A 17,130-nucleotide genomic window follows, 5' to 3' on the forward strand; every position below is an offset into this window, starting at 1 on the left:
GGCTATTCTACCCCGTAAGTAACTTGCATAATGTGCAGTCCCAGTGGTGCTTCTAGCCATTCTGTTGAACTAATTTATTCTAATAAAACGTCTTCATTCTCTATATATTTGCAGATCTGTGTGCTCAGAATGAATTTAAATTCATCTGTAACACAGAATTCTTAACACAATTTAAGTAATCTTTCTATCCTAAGTATAGGTAGCTGGAAGATCGGACCTTTCCCATTAGTTCTCATGTATACTAGCTTTTCTAGTGAACAGGCAAAAAGTCCCCTTCTCTCAGAAGGGTGATCCTGAATATGTATCCTTACCAATACTGTAATTAGTGCTTAGAACAGAATGAAGTCTAACTGCACTGCAGTGGACTCTTCTGGGTAGGTCATACAGCTATGAAATACAGATGTAATTCCTCTTTCCAGACTTCAGTGTTGTCATTTGCATGTCTGGCTCAAGTTAACTACATCTCAGAAGAATATTAGATGGAAGTGTAGTCTAGCTAGTGCTGGAAGACATACAGAAATGTGTTTGGAATTGTTTTATTCTTAGTTGCCTTCTAATTAAGGATGTGTTAGATACACATTAGGATAGCCCATTAGAGCAATGTACAAATATAGACTGACTTTCAGAAAACTGGGATTTTTTTCTACAATAATGTTTTAGAGCTCAGCACCGTCAAATAATCTTTGTGGCATTTTCAGCAATTTTCATGATTTCAGTTTACAAATTTTGATAGATTTCATCAAACCACCAAGCAAGCGCACATTTATCTTCCCTTTCCCTGGAAGCCCTTGTGCTCTTGACAAAATGTCACGGATCAAGTATGCCCTGAAAGCTGTGTCTGGAGATGGGAGTGGGATACTGTGGGTTAATTTAAAGGCCCCTTATGAAATAAGGGAGAAGATCATGATCACATTTCTAAATTTTTAATAAAATCCTAATGTATTGAAACCATTCCTGCATTACAGACCAATAAGGTTATGTTACTCAGTTTCAGGATTACAAAATATAACAGAGATGATAAACTTCCAGAAGCTTATATTTCTCTTTTCCTTCTGGTGATAATATAGTGTTCCCTGTGATAGAGAACTCATATTTCATCCGATATCTTTATTCATTAATCCCTTTCTAAGTTAGGGCTATGTTGTTCTTACTAGCTATGCATAGATATCATTGTTTACCTTAAAAAATGGCTAGAATTTTTTTCAGCCATTTGTATGGACTGTCTGCCTGAAAAAATGGGTAGCCAGTCCTTCAAATTCCTGCCAAAGTGAGGTTGTCCAGAGTGCTCCCATATACTCATATATAAATTTGTTTTCTGTACTGCTAGCAATTAGAGAGTATCCAATATTAACAACAGTTCAGAAGTTCAGTAGCAAATGTTGGTTCTTTTTTCTTGCTGCAGCTATTTTGAATGAGCGCAAATGTATAGCAGTATGATAGCAAACTAATTGCAACACTGTGCACAGAGTATACTAAAAGTTCTCTGTGTTAACAGCTAAAACTAAGCTCTATCATATACTTGCATATTTTTTGCATTCTATGTGTATTTTTTCTTTTACAAACTGTCAGACTTTAGGTTCAGTCCATGGGATCACCTTGGTGCTTTTTTTTCCACGTCGTCTTTCAACAACAGCAGGTCACCTTTCGAGATTCAGTAGTAGATTTCCTCAGGACATGACAACTTCCGTGAGAAAACCATTTGTCAGCACTTGAAATGGCTATAGGAGTTTCATTATAGACATATTCCTAAACTGGGACCCACATAGACTTTTTACTTTGTTGTAAATGCCAAATGCCCTTTTTCTCTAAGATTTTAGTTTGATACTTCTGGAGTGGGTGGTTATAAGCAGATGCTTTCTCTGTGCAATGGGCTCAGGGCTGCCTTTATGTGTGATTTCCTCCTCTTCCCTTGCTTTCACCTTGTTCCTGTTTTTCTATTTTGAAAGAGATGAAGCCAAGACAGTTCTAGTATGCCTATACATCTAGTTTTGTCTGGCAGACCTATTGCAAATGTCCACTCAGCCCCTGGAAAGGTATTGTAGTTAGCTGCTCCATTCAGATCTGAAGTTACTACACCAGCAATTTAGTTGCTGGCCAGTTGGATATGTTGAACCGATTCGGAGCCTTACTGAATAAGAAAGCCTGATTATAGAGAAGACATGAGAAAAAAATACTTGTGCAAAGTTGATTTTAATGTAGTTTCAGAATTTCATCAAGTTCAGCTTGTCTATGGTCCCTCAAAGCTAGACTTGGCAGCAGAAGAAAAGGAATGGGAAGCATGAGATAAATCCAGGACTTCTGCTTTATTGCACTGACAGAACCAAATTGTTCAATCTGTTACCTCATCTGTTTCTTGCCATAGCTGGGAGATCTAAAGGTCAGGCCATCTCCACACAAAGAATATAATAGTTAACATGCTGTATCTCACAGTGTTACCAGCTGGCTAGTGCATTTCTCCTATTGAACATCTAGGCTCTTTCCCAAAAAGCGTAAGCAACATCCTCTGCCTATTTTGGGAACGTGTCAAAGTCAAGAGTTTCTGAAGGTGGTAATGTGGAATGCCCAGTACTGCAGTGCTGCGCTTAACTCTGAGGGCCAGTACTTTTTCAAGAGTGTTGCAGTAATTTTCAGTTAGAAATAATTCTCATCGCCCTGCGAGATGCAACTTTTTGCTCCCTCTATAGTGGGTGCCACAGTGGTGTTAACTTAGAAAAGTTAACTTCCTGTCAGTTGTTTTTGTTTGAGGAGGCACCGCACGGTGCGTGCCTTTCCCAGTGCACCAGTACCCCCCCAGTCCCAGCTCTTGCTGCTGTGCCTGCCTGATGAGGATTGCAGCTCACAGCGAAGCTGGGGTTATAACTGCTCTGTACGTGTTACCCTTGGGTAGGAGTATGAAAAGAGAAAAATATGACTGCAACGCTATAGCTAGTGTATCAAAATGATGGTATTTGAGGTAATGAGTGACAAGAATAAATATGTATGATATTGAATTACAGATCCTGCTGTTGAAATTATTAAATCTGATCTTCAACGTGACGTCTTATGTAACGGTCTCTCTTGGATATATCAGATAAGTGTATAAGCAAAGTAAACATGCTTTGTCATCCTTCTGACCCTTCCTTAATTTTGTCAAATGAGTCCTCTGACTCCTTAGGTAGTTATCTTTACTCTCCCTCTCTGTTTTTTTTTTTTTTTCCATATTTTTAATATATGTTAAATGCTGGAGCTCAGATGAAGATTAATGACATCTTCTTGGCAGCCTTTGACACGATAAACACAGAAGTAAAAAGTCAGTTATTCCTCCCTTCTCCCCTAGCTGTATCAGTGCTCTTGGATACATGAGAATGCTTTCTCACCCTGTATCCACTGGAAATGTCTTTCAAACTCTGAACTGTCAGTTTTTCTGTTACCCAGTACTTTGTTAATGGTTTTACATCCTAGCAACCATTTATCTTTGCAGAAACCAGACTGGTGCTCCATATGACATTAGAGCTATGAAGTTAGCTCTGCTTAGAGGTGTCTGAATCTGTTAATATTTGTTGATTATTGCTGTGGACTGTCAGCAGACATCAGTGCATCAGTTATGCTTGTAACTTTAAAACTTAAAGGTTTCTGAACTTTGGTCTTGGAGAATACCAAGATGACAGGAAACAAAAAAATCACGCGATACCACGATGAGTTGGCCGGTCTGCTAGTCCGTGATGGTCCACCAGCACGTTTAATACTGATTGGATTAGTGCTTTTGGCCTCCGAACACCTCTTGGTTTCTGTTGTCTGAAGCCTGCAGGTTGGTGATCGTGGCTGATGCTGCTGTGTATGTTGGACATGTGCCGTGGGGAAGGGGAGACGTGCCTCTGGGCCGTTGACAGTGGAAGCACCTGGTTAGTGAGTTGTGACAAAAAGACGTAATGCCCTTTATCACGTAGCTGGTTGGCTAGGGGGTCACGCAGCAAAAATTCAGCTCTCTTTCTTGGATATTAGGGATCGTTGCCTCACAGCTGTCAGTCTGGACTCCAGTTGCTCACTTGACAAATCAGATGGGTATAAAAGATATTATTTTAGAGTAGTGTACCTTATACTTCAGTGCTTTGTATAAAGTAGTTGAATTACGGATGAGAGGTAGGGGGAAAATGTTAAGGTTTTAAAAATGAATTTATGGATGGGATTTATGTTTCTGAGATGCATGTGCCAAAAAGCAGTGCATTTAACAACATAAGAGGAAAGGAAAGCCTTTTGGTAAATTCTACTAGCTAATACTTCTTATTTGGCTAATATAATGACTAAATCCTTACTGTTAAGTGTTTTAAAATTCTCATTTATTACTATGTGGGGAGAAGTATTGCCTTAACTTGTTCTTTATTTCTCTAAATCTTGATAAGGTAACCAGCCCACTGTTAGACTTAACAGAAGACCTTTGTTTTCTGTTTCAGCACTTACTTGGAATGCACGTGACTTTTGACGGGGGGGGGTGAGCGAGCAAGAGAATCAATATTGATACAAGTATTGTATTGTTTTGTCCGTTGAGATGTGTCTCTGGTTTTAGAAAGCTGTCTAATTGTGATTTACTTTTAATCCCTAAAAGGTGCCATACTTGGCAGATCAGAAACACAAGAGTGTATCTACTACAACGCTAATTGGGAAAAAGATAAAACAAATCGCAGTGGCATTGAACCTTGTTATGGTGATAAAGATAAAAGACGACACTGTTTTGCTACATGGAAGAATATTTCTGGATCCATTGAAATTGTGAAACAAGGTTGCTGGCTGGATGATATCAACTGTTATGATAGGTAAGCAAGTTTTCCTGTAAATTTTTAATTTATTAGTAATTTTAAACTCTTTTGCTTGTCCATGTTCTATACAACACCTCCCCTACAACATTGGCTAAAAGAAATGTAGGTAGAGTACACACATATACACATATATGCACGCACACACACACACACACACACACACACACGCTTCTCTTTTCCTCACTTATCTGGAGTGAGAGAACTAAATTCATCCAACTAGTTTGTCACCTTTACAGAATGGCATGAGCTACCTTTTTATATGCTTATTTCCTTATTTACTTTTTACATTTTCTCTTTAATTTTTTACTTTTTATATGTTAAAAATCATCTTTTAATTTTTTCATGTTTAGGCCATTAATAATTATCAAACAATACAAATGTAGTTATGAAATTAAAACGTGAAATTAGAGTGTTTAGTTTTCCAAAGTCTTTAGAGTAGGAAACTCAGCACACTGGCTCTGCTCTTTACTTAAACATGGAAGCGTTGTGTCTGTTTATTAAAAGCTCAGCTCAGTGGCAGTTCTATGAGATGCAGAATATCTTAAAATCCCAGTCATTTTTGTGTAACAGATGGTCTAGCAAAGTACCCATGAACAGTAACAGCAGGACTTGAGTTTTGTTGCATACTGGCTGAATAAAGGTCATGACTCTTAAGAACTAGTATTGTAGTTCTTTGAAGTATTGGACTAACCTTTTTTTGACAAAACAGTTATTGTTTGGAAAGGGAGGACATTTAAGAAAATAAATGCGCAGTGGGTCTTTAAGATGTAGTTCTGAAGTATTGAATGCGTAGAAGAAAGCATTGTAGTCTTTTCTGTCAAATGAAAAATTTCCCTACACACTGAGATATGTGTTCTCTTTTTACTGATAGTTTAAAGCTAAGTTGAACAGTAGTTCTGATGTATATGCTTCTCAGAGAAGTAGCAAAGTGTCTCCAAGTTAGCTTGTGCAGCATGACGGAAATTTTCCTGTGCTGGAAGGCAAAGGACAATCAAGAAGTCTTGATTGTGGCCACTGGTATCTAGTAACTGTGAATCAGCCAGGATGGGAAAGCACTTTTTATTTATTTTTCCTCCCTTCTTAGTCATAGCTTTGGTGAAGAAGTGAGGATACTTACAGTTTCCAAACTAATTTTATTACTACCAAATATTAAACTTTTTTGAGATGGAAATCAAATTTTCAGTTTGGAAATGGAATGAAACTCTTTAGCATTGTTATCCCTCTCTTCCCACCGAACACTGAAAAATTATGGCTTTAAGCTCTCCCTTGGGCAATGAAAAGGAATTGGAAGGAGAGGTAGTAAGATGTGGGGAGGAGGGAAGCGGTAAGGAAACAGTTGAAAACTGCAGAAAAACTTGCCTGGCTCTAGGACCTCGTTAACTGTTACTTATCATGAGAATGCATGTTGCCATGCTCTTATTTTAAAATAATATCCGTTAGACAAAATGTTATCTCTGGGATTGAAGACCAGTTTACTAAACATAGAGTTACAGTATAATAACAAACAACAGCAGATAAAGAACATCAAAGAATAAATGCATTATGGAAGTTGCAGGGCAGTATAATTATAATAGCTGGTTCTATAAAATAACTTAGTTTTTGAAGACGAATGCAAAACTTTTCTTTAGATCTTCAGCTGTATATAAAATCCTCAACTGTTTCTGCAAGATTTTCAAATTCTTCTTTCTGCTGTCGTTTCCTGCATGGCTCCTGTTTTCCTTTCCTGACTTGACTAGCTTCAGCCTACTAGTTAATAGAACTCCTTACATGCAGTTAATTCCTAATTATTGAGGTAAACCTACCCCTAAGCGTAATATATACTGGGGAAATTGTAAAATGTTTCTACAACTTTTTCTGCTCGTATCTCCTTCCTACTTCTCTCCAAACCACGTAGCCCTGTCCTGTGAGCTTAGGGCTAAGCACTAGCCACTCGATCGTTTGTGTGTCGTGTTTAAATCAGGATAGTGGACTGTTCTTCAGTACTTTTGTTAGCTTTTGACATGCATCCTTTTGGTAGTTTTCTTGAACGTTGTCTTAGGAATAGCAAAATGTGCTGTTTCATTTTCAATATTAATGATATTTCATTGCAGTATTAAATGATGAGCAAAATTTATTTTAATTACTTTGTTTCTTCTTTAGATTTAACTTTTATTTGGATAGTATAATTTTTCTGGACGAATTACTGCAGTTCACTTTCTATTTTAAATATGAACAGAGGTTTTCTCTTGAGCAAAACAGTTTAAGATTAATAAGATTTGTTTATTATTGTCTTTTATAGGAATGATTGCATAGAAAAGAAGGACAGCCCTGAAGTGTTTTTCTGTTGTTGCGAAGGCAACATGTGTAACGAACGTTTTTTCTATTTTCCAGAAATGGAGGTCACACAACGTAAGTTAATCTAAGATGTTTATGGAGAAACTGCTTAGCAGAGTTCAAAAACATCTTCTGTTGTGCATGTTCGGATTAGACTTTTCAAAATGTTCTGGTCAGCTTTTCCTACCAGAAGGTTTCTAATTCCCAAATGATAAAGAGCTGTGTGCATTCATATAAAGAGCCTGGAGAACTGCATATTCAGTTCTGCAGTTCTGAAAGGTCTCTATACTAGAACAAAATAGTTAAAATTGATAGAAGGTACTTTTTTTCCCAAGCGTAAGTAAGAAAGAAGGATAATCTGAAGTAATTTGATGTTTTGAGATACGAGGATTATTGTCAAATCTTACCTTAATTGTATGATTAAGCTTCTGTAACAAGCTTTAAATCAATGGAGTATAAGCCGTAACATCCATGTATACATGTACCAGCCTATGAATGTTTTCCTCTTTATTTCTTTAAACTAACTGGACCTTGTAGTTTCTCTGTAAATTGACATAGTAACCTTTAAAAAGGGGGAAAAGGTTTCTTCCCAGGTTACAAAAAAAAAAAAAATCAGCCAGATTTAACAAACAAATGTTTTAAAAACAGTAACTGAAAGTAACTTCACGCCAGTCAAGAATCTAATCTTAGTTGGAAAACGAAATAATTTTAGTAACCGAACAGAAAACAGAAAATGTCTTGAGTACCAAACAGTCAAAGGAAGTTGTTTATGAAATTAAATCACATTTTACGTGAGATTAAAATAGCCTTAATTGACCCAAGTGACATTCCTATCAGGTTTGTCAGTGTTACTGCTAACACAATAATTGACATACTTCGTTTTCATTAAACCTCTTTTTGCCCCAAAGATCTGTAGCTTCCTCTCTGTCAGCTACCCTAGAAGCAGGTTTTCTATTACCTGTTAATGAAATCATATTGTATACATTCCAAAGATTAAACTTCTTCTGTATTTATTCTTTTTTTATTCATTAAATGAAGGCAGTCTTGAGAATCTCTCACAAATACGAACACCTCTTAAACACTGTAGACAGATAGGGGTAGAACTTAACACACAAACAGAATTAGATGTGCAGATCTGTAACTCTAGGGATCTGTTATTTCTGTGCTTTCCAAAATATTGCCTTTAAAATATGTTTCAGATTTTTAGAGTGCATTTTAATCAAGTATTGCTTGTCTATTGTGCTGATTACAGTAACTTACAGAAAAGCAGGATCGTAGATGTTTCAAGCACTGAATGATTTTTGATCCTTAAAGGATATATTGCAGAAAACGAATCATCTTTTTTTCCTCCCACCAGCAACTTCCAATCCTGTTACACCTAAGCCACCTCTGTTCAACACCTTGCTTTATTCATTGGTGCCTATCATGGGAATTGCAGTGATTGTACTCTTTTCGTTTTGGATGTACAGACATCACAAGCTAGCGTATCCTCCAGTACTCGTTCCAACCCAAGTAAGTTGCTGCATTATGCTTTCACCTTTTTTTGAAAGGTAAACCTATGTCTGAAGAGGAGAAGGGGAAAGGAAGTTTGTACCTGTCACGTGGCTGAAGTCAGTGTTACATCCCTGTTTTAAAGGTGTTAATACTTAATTTTCTGCTTTTGTGGCTACCGGGTTTTTATTAAATACCCTTATCTCCTTTAATTAATTGATATTTGATGAATGCATGAGAAGCCTCTTCATATGTTTGCATGTCTATGTTTTTGAGGGGGAAAAAACTAAACAACACAAAACTTCAGATGGCAAAGACTTAATATTGCTGGACAGCTGTGGGAAGTTTATACTCCCATGTAGTTAAAAGGACTACTTATGTGGAAATTGTCTACAGTTGGTTTCAGGTACTTATGATTGAGCTTTATGTAATGTGTAGCTTAAAAGAAAAATGAAATAGAAAGGCTAATACAGGCTGAACAAGATCATAATGACAATTAGCAGTGAACAGAAAATAGTGACTAGTAGAAGCATAGCTATTAAAGCATGGAACTGAGATACTGATATCATTTAAATGGAATATAAGCAAAATCTGTAATTGAAACATAGTCACTGGGCTTAGCCTAAACGGTGGCCTTATTGTCATTCCTGTCATCTTTTTCATCTTACTTGTTTGTGTTTTGTACTTGTCTTAAACATTACTAAAATTGAGAAGTTTGTGTTTTAGCTGGAAAATTTTAGGATCGTGATCTTGAAATTTGAAATGTAAATTAACCATGCTGGGACAAAGCAAACTTTTTGCTGCAGGTACATAGTTTCTACTCTTGTCGGGTTGCAGGTGATCGTGAAGGTGTAACTACAGTGCTAATACTAGCATCTCCTTTTTTTTTTTTTGTGTTCAGTTGTGTCTAGAGAGTCGACTGAGATTAGAAGGCTGTTATAAAAAGCGTTAAGACTCTAAACCCTTCAGAGCCGAGATAGGAAGATATAGTAGCGTATACAGAGAGGTAAAGGGACTTGCCCAGAGTCAGACAACTGCTGGGTTTTTGAGTGGGAATAGACATTTTGCTTCCTAACTCAGGACAGTGACCTCTCGGCTAATACATTGCTTCTGCTCATACAGTGATTTTTGGTAGGATTGCATTTGAAAAGGGTTGCATGAGTTTGCCCTGGACTGCCAACTTCAGTTGTATTTTTGGTGTTACTGCTTGCCTTCAGGGTGTTCCAGGGAGCATTGTTGCCTGTTGTTAAGAAATGAAATTGTTTTGGTTTCAATTCCGTATTAATAGAAAAGAAAAGCTGGAGTGAGGGGAGGGAACGGCAGAAGTAATTACTTGCCAAATGATGTGGACATAATTTAGAGGAAAAATGTGTATTTCCTGTCCCTGCAGAAGATACTGCAGATACGCAGACTTCCTGCAAATCTATTGGCATGAGCTCTTGCATCCATCAGAATTTTTCTGTGTTTTGGACTTGATATCATCCTGGTAGCTTTCTTTGTAAGATCAAAGTCATAATTGCTAGATCTGTCAATGATTTTGGGATGTAATTTCTCTTCTAGACTTAAAGAAATTAAGTGTTTGTTAAAGTGACAGAAAAGGAGGTAACTGCTAAATGTGTGCTGTGTATCAAGAACTAGAGCTTTGGTGCTTTTCCTCCAATTTGTTGTAGGTCTTCTGTTGCAGAGCTTGTTTGCTGCAGGAGTGGATACATCATAAAATTTTAATAAGTAGGATAATCTGTTTTGTTAATGCTCCAGTTGTATCTGTTGGGATAAATATATGTTGTGTATGGGCTAGTTATGGTGTAATAACACTCGTGGTGAGCAAGCATTAAGGTTTGATGTGGAAAGTCGGGAAAAGCTACTTCTGTTTGAAAAACCTAAAAGAAATTATTATGAAAACAGAATGTAAAAAATATTCTAACATAGGCAGCAGAGTAGTATTTCTCAACGTTAAATTTGATTAGAGCTGATTTGAATAGGAGGGGGAGGAAGCAGGAAGAGAGGGATAAGTATTAGTACTTTTATAAATACCAAACAAATATTTAAATGTTCATATAATAAATATTGTAATAATATTTAATTTATTCAGTAATAATCAAGGCATAATCTACAGGTTTTAAGCAAATGAATTTTTTTGCCGAGTCTTGCTATGCAGAATGATAAAATAGATTGCTCAGACGGGTTATATAGAAGATATTAACTACAAAACAGTGATTTCTGTTTAAGTTATGAAATCAGTAACTCTTAAAACCTTTTATTCTTTTTCCTTAGTTTATTCCAAGAAGATAAAAGGAGTGTTGGGGTGCAGTATGCCCTGGTACTAGTATTGCTTTCACTAGAAATTAGAGGATGGATGAGGAATGAGTAAAAGACAGAAATAAGGAAATATGGTAGAACGATAAATTTTTGAAGAATTAGGAGAAGAAAAATTAAGGAAATAGAGCCGCAGAACATGATATAAGGAAAGCGATTGGAAAAATTTAAGAAAAAAGAGGTAATAGGCAAGAAGAAATGTTCGAGCCTGTCACGAAATATAAAGGATAAACCTCTGAGAAAATGGAAACAACTTTGTTTTATTTTAAAAGTAAAATTGTTTCACAGTACATGCATGTATGAGGCAGGCAGGTCGTACACAAACAGATTCACAGTAACGTGGGTTATCTTGACTTTAATATACCCTTTGGATATATAGATAATTAACCAAGAACTTATACAGTAGGGTTAGTTTATATAATTAGTTAAGTTTGGATTTCTTTTATGTTTCCTTATTGTTTCCTTTCAGGTATTTTGGTTAGATGGAGGTCATGGGGAGTTACTACAGTAGCCAACTACTTTTGAACCCTTGCCAGTGTCTGAGCACAGGTGCAGAGCGTTTGTTATTTTGTTACTCCATTTGAAATATTTTGGATAGGTTTCCCCAAAACAATTTTTTTTCCTCTTTTTTTTTTTTTTTTTCTTTAAGATAGCATGTGAGGTTCCTGTTTGTGCCCCAGGTTCTTAGGCTGATAGGGGTGGCAAGCCGCTGCGGCGCTGTGAGCTGTGCGGCGCTCGGCTCCGGGGTGTCGCTGGCAATGGAGGGAGTTGTTACTGCCACTGCCACTCCCAGTAGTTTTGGGTTACAAATGTCTTCGTCTCTAGTTTATGCTATTAACTTTATGCCTCACTATATTGTCTGCTGTCTAGTTAAAGGAGGCTGTCAAATTTTTTAAAATCTATCACTTGTAACCTTCTTAAGAGTTATTAGCAAATGCAAGTTTGCAAAATGTATCCATATATAACATATTGACTGGATTGGTTCACTTATTTATATTTGATCTTATCATGCAACAAACATGTATTCACAAGTCTGATCAAATTTACTAGAAAATGGGTTAGTGTCTTAAATATTTTGGTCTTTGTATTTTAATTAGAAAGAGTTACTCCTGCTTTGTTAATTTGCAGTCACCAGCACTAAGTACACTAAAAATAAGACTACGGTCTTTGTGGACAAAGGCTTTCACTCTCAAAATTGGATGTGGTTTACATTTCCCCACAGCAGCCAACTAATATTCCTGGTAGAAGTATGACTATGAATGGCCAGGAGCTGATATGCTATGCTCATTTATTTTTCAGATCTCTTGAGCTTGGGCCAGGGATGTCAGCTAATGCTAATTACAGCTGCAGTGTTAGCACTCTCTCATCTGATAGATAGGACCATAACCTATTTCATAGCATAATTGACACAAATAACATGTTTGTTTTCTTTATCAATCCACACAGATCTGGCCCTCCGCGTTTTACATCCATACCGTGCGAAGAGAAATTAACCACCCGTACTTTTGTTGAGTGCCCACGTTAGGAGTATCTTATTGAATCATGGAGTTGTTTTGTTTTGTGTTAGCTTTAAAATAAGAGTCGTATGTTGAGAGGTTTGAAAAAAGCTTTACAGGTTTATATAACACTTTTTTCAAAATATGCTTTCTTTCAAAACATTTGGAATGACTTGGGTCAAAGATGCTTCGTGTTTTCAATATCTTAAAGCGCAAGAAAGCCCTCATCTAGGCCTATTAGATAGTACCAGAAACGTAAGCAGTAACAATGGACAGATCCTACTGCTCTCCTTAGAGTGTTCCTATAGGCAAACTTGGTTGCTGGGAATTATCCTTTCTTTTTAATTTCTTCAGAGAGGATTGCATAGTTGAAAAATAGGAATACATATTATACTTTTTAACCTCCTATAAATCACTTCCTTTAACTCTTTACTGAGTATTCCCTGTATTGAGCACAATAATTTTGTATGAGGCTGATTTTCATTTTTCTTTTACCATCTTTATGGAGTACATCCCTTGTCTGGAAAGTCATGTACTAGGTGAATCAAGAATAATCTTAACTGAAGCACGTATTTGAAAGAGATACTGATCTGGTTGTCCCTCTGGTCTTAAAACACCCTGAGGCAAGACCACTTCCATGAGCATCAAAAAAAAAATTCTGTATGATTATGGCTGGTGATGGTGCTCCTCACAACCACACCATGAATATTTTTCTTCGATGTATCTGTTCCTGAAGACACCTAAGTACAACAAGATCTTTATAGCTAGGTCTTGGGGTTGATATTTCAATTTCGGCTTTAAGAAATTAGAATTCAAAGCAGTTTCTGCTGTATTAAAGTAAAATGGGTTTAATAGCAATGAAGGACAAAGCTCTCTAGCAGTGACAGGTACAGAACATATTCTGAATTACTGACTTTAGTCAGTATGCATGTGTGCGGTCAAAAATCCAACTATGTTGAAAAGTAATAGGAAAAGAAGAGATAACAAAACAAGCGCTACTCTTTGCTGCTCTCTTTGACCTCTGACATCGAGTCTAAGCCACCAAACCTGTGTCAAAGAATTTGGTGAGTTGTGTGTGGAACTTGGAATGGTTTGTTTTTAAGAGGAAAGTAGTTACCGTTGGGTGAATTTTTATGGTTGGCGTTAGTAAAGATAGATTATCTTCGTTTATTACTTTTCTCTAAATTAACTCTCAGTTCATCACACCATCTACCTGCTACAATTACAGTTTTGAGACAGTCGTTATCCTTGTGTAATAGAAGGAAGAACACAATTGGCTGCAGAGAAGAATGAAGAAATTAAATCGACTGTTTGGGTTTTTTCCCTTTTTTGTCTTCAATCTGTTTTTTTTTTTTTTTTAATTGGAGATACTCCTATAGAACCATTATAACACTTGCGGAATAAGAAAGGGGGAAGTGTTTTTCCAAGGAGGTATTCCAAACATAGGAACGTTGACGTTAGGCAACGTTAAAGAGGAAAAACTGAATGATCTTGAGATTTGGACGGCTAGAAGCGTGCATGGCTTTGTTCTGTAGTATTGCGTTTCATCACTTCAGGACTAGTAAGGATTTCTGCTATAATCTGATTCCAGTCACTAGGTGAGATCATAGAGCGGAAGGATCTGATGTGTTCTTTTAATTGTGGTATTGAGAGGCCCAACTGCGATATGAGTGCTTACAAGAAAAAAAATGCATATGTAGGGGGACTGTAAGAGTGCAATAGAAGAGGTATTATAGACAAGGAGGCCTTAAAGGTGTAGCTGGTAAATAGCTGCTAACTGCATCTTTTTTAGCGTTTGTGGGCTATTACATAAGTGGTTACTAAAGATCTTTAACAGAAGAAAGACTGTATACGACAAATAAATGAAGGCTAAGGTACTTAAAATGAGGCATGCATATTTAATACTGTGTTCAGTATAAAACCAGATGCCCAAGTGCCTGGTTCTAGACCTTGATAGTTTTTATTTTTAAATTAAAAAATAATATCCTGAATTCTTAATTTACTTCTGAAATGAGCTGTCGCCATTTAAGTAAACCCCCGTTGCAGCTGTATTTTTAAGTCTTTAACAGTTAATAAAATACAAACCCAGACATAGTGCCTTATCCTAAATGGCAGCCTAGAGTGAACTTTATACTTAAAGTACAGTACAAGAAAAATTCAGAGAGAAATGTTTCAAATGTATTTCTGTAGTGAACTTAGAGTTGTTTTGTACTTTTACTTTGATTCAAGCAGGGCATTACCTTATAAACTATATGCTTTTAATACCATAACTTGCTTCTGACTTAAGAAATTGTTTTAGTTTTGGGAATAGGCCTGTACTGCATAGCTCTGAGAGACTAATGGGAGAAGATGTCTTTTCATGTGATAGGGGTGCCTGTAGACAGTAGTTTGTGTCTCATTCTCATAAACGTTGACTGGGCATATGCACATTAAAAACTGAAAAAACATGGAAGCCTTTCTGTAATCCGTTTTTTAACGTGCCTGGAAGAATCTTTCTCTGTTACTTGTTCATTTAAAACAGCGATATTCAAAATAATTGACACTGTCAAGACCACCTTTAGACCTTAGTTTATGCTAGTGCTGTGTAACAACCATGCGAAAGTGGAAATATGGATTTCTGTGAAGTTTACAGTCAGGTACTACCTTCAGGAGTCTTTTCGCAATTGTCCAGTTCACTGCATAGCCTCAGATGTGCTCTCATGCATGTTTTAATCTGCCGTCTTTCAGATCATCTTTTATATATCACTAAATGTGTGAGAATTGCGTTCTTCACAAGGTATACAAAATAATTCTTTTCACCTTACTTCCTTGGAAAAGATTGAGGGACTGTCAATGAATATGTTGATGTCGTATTTAGGACACTAGTTAGGAACAAATCGAGGAATCACTGCAACACATTAAAATATAATAATTTGCATTTAGTGTGAATGTGATATTCATATAGGATTTTGCGACATGCTTGAAGTTCAAAATATGGTTGCGGATAGTCCAAATTTTGGAGAAGACTGTACTGCTTGTGGCTAGTTGGTTACAAAGACCACAGCCATCTCCCTGATCTTGCACGTGAAAACCTTAGAATTGTTTTCAGCTACTATGAATAGAAAGTGTGTGTGTTTATATACATTTGTGTACATGGTGACTATTTTGTGGGTTTTTTAATTACTCTTTTATTTATAAGAGCTGTATTAATTCCTCAAATAAACCAAGAAGGCATATATTTGCATTTCTGTGTTAGTCAGATAATGCTTAAACCGATGTTACTTGCATTTCTAATGAAAAGTGTGAGATGGCGGTCTGTAGTCTGAAGGGGAGGACCAGGATTTTAAAATCAGGAGGTCTGTGATATGCATAGATGTCTCTTTGAGAATTGCTGTGCGTTTCTGACTTATTAGTGGTTTGGGGGTGTGATCCCCATAAAGGAGTAGTAAAGGGCTTGGGATAGGACTTTTTTATTTTTCAGAGACTCGTGTTTATGCTTTTTCACTGTGGCAAGAGCAAAAGGACTGGATTTCCCTATTTCTGAGGAGTGTACACAGGAGCTAGAGAATTTTAGTAGCAAATAGGCCTGGAAAGTGACACTTTGTAATACTTTTTTTTTTTTTTTTTTTTTACAGCTGCAGAAAAAGTTTGTTGAGTAACTATTTCATACAAACCTTTTTCTAATTTTTGTAAGTTATTGTTGTCTTTGACTTCTCGAGTTAGTAGAACTGTGACTAAACAAAGATGTCTGTTGTTCTGTTCAGAAGCCGTTCCCTATCAGAGTCACAGGTTATTACTTGCTTTTTGCTTTGCTGTTTCAGGCAAAGGGATACGGGGGTGGAGAGGAGCTGCCTTCAGCGACTGTGCTGCTCGTGGGTTGTGAAGTTTGTGCTGCAAAGTCTTATTTGTGTTTTGTGACACGTACAGGGAATGGCTGTCCTTCTACTGAAGGAGAAGTCACCAAGTCACAGAAGGATTTGGTGGTGAAGAGGATCAGCTGCTTCCTTTCCATCCCCACTCTTTTTTTTTTTTTTTCCTCCTCTTAATAAAGTGTCCCAAAACACTTGCAGGCTGTACGAGTGCTGCTCGCTTCCGTTTCGGGCTCTCAGGGTGCGGGCCAGCCTCATCGCCAGCCTTCTGCTGGCTGGTGGGGAGAGAAGGAAGCAAATGCCGGCGGGCTCCGGTGGCGCTCAGTGCTCCGTCGGTGACGGCAAGCCCTGCTGCAGCGTTCATAAAGCTGACTCCAGCTAATCCAGCGTGCAAGAAATTCTTCATCTCTTCTATTATTAATTATTGAGATAACCCTAACTATGTGCTAGACAGTTTTCAAGCACAGAGAAAAGCATATTCCTGGCTTTATGTTATGTATAGTCTTAGGAACGTGAAGACAAAGGGTGGAAGAAAAGGACAATTGCTGTTGTGGGGCAGTTGAATACCTCAAACATTGGCGTTTTCTGCTGTTGCACCAACTATCTGATCAAATTATAAAGCTCAAGGAAGATGAGTGAGGCAAAAATACCGGGGGAGGGATGAAGGTGTCTCAGAGCTGCTTCTCTCCTTAAGTGGCAGCGAGGCTGATAAAGAAGGGATGTAAAGGTAGAGCAAAGAAAGTTGTCTCATTAAAACATGTTTTAAGTTTCAATAACAGTGCTCTGGGACTTACATGTTTATGATGTATTTCATTCAGCAGTCCGTAGATTCATGTGACCTGTTTGAAATAGTCTTAAATACTGTAATGTGCC

The 17,130-nt window shown here is 37.1% G+C and overlaps 1 protein-coding gene across 4 annotated transcripts in view; it reads left to right on the top strand.

Moving 5' to 3' along the window:
- Positions 1-17,130, top strand: part of ACVR2A (activin A receptor type 2A) — a 67,518-nt gene that overhangs the window by 31,320 nt on the left and 19,068 nt on the right. For all 4 annotated transcript variants that reach the window (XM_068949328.1, XM_068949330.1, XM_068949329.1 and 1 more), the window contains 3 exons: positions 4,583-4,790; positions 7,072-7,181; positions 8,464-8,618. In XM_068949328.1, coding sequence (XP_068805429.1) covers positions 4,583-4,790; positions 7,072-7,181; positions 8,464-8,618 — 473 coding nt within the window. The remainder of the gene's footprint in view (positions 1-4,582; positions 4,791-7,071; positions 7,182-8,463; positions 8,619-17,130) is intronic.

This window comes from Struthio camelus, chromosome 6 (assembly GCF_040807025.1).
Source record: "Struthio camelus isolate bStrCam1 chromosome 6, bStrCam1.hap1, whole genome shotgun sequence".
Classification (NCBI taxonomy): Eukaryota; Metazoa; Chordata; class Aves; order Struthioniformes; family Struthionidae; genus Struthio; species Struthio camelus.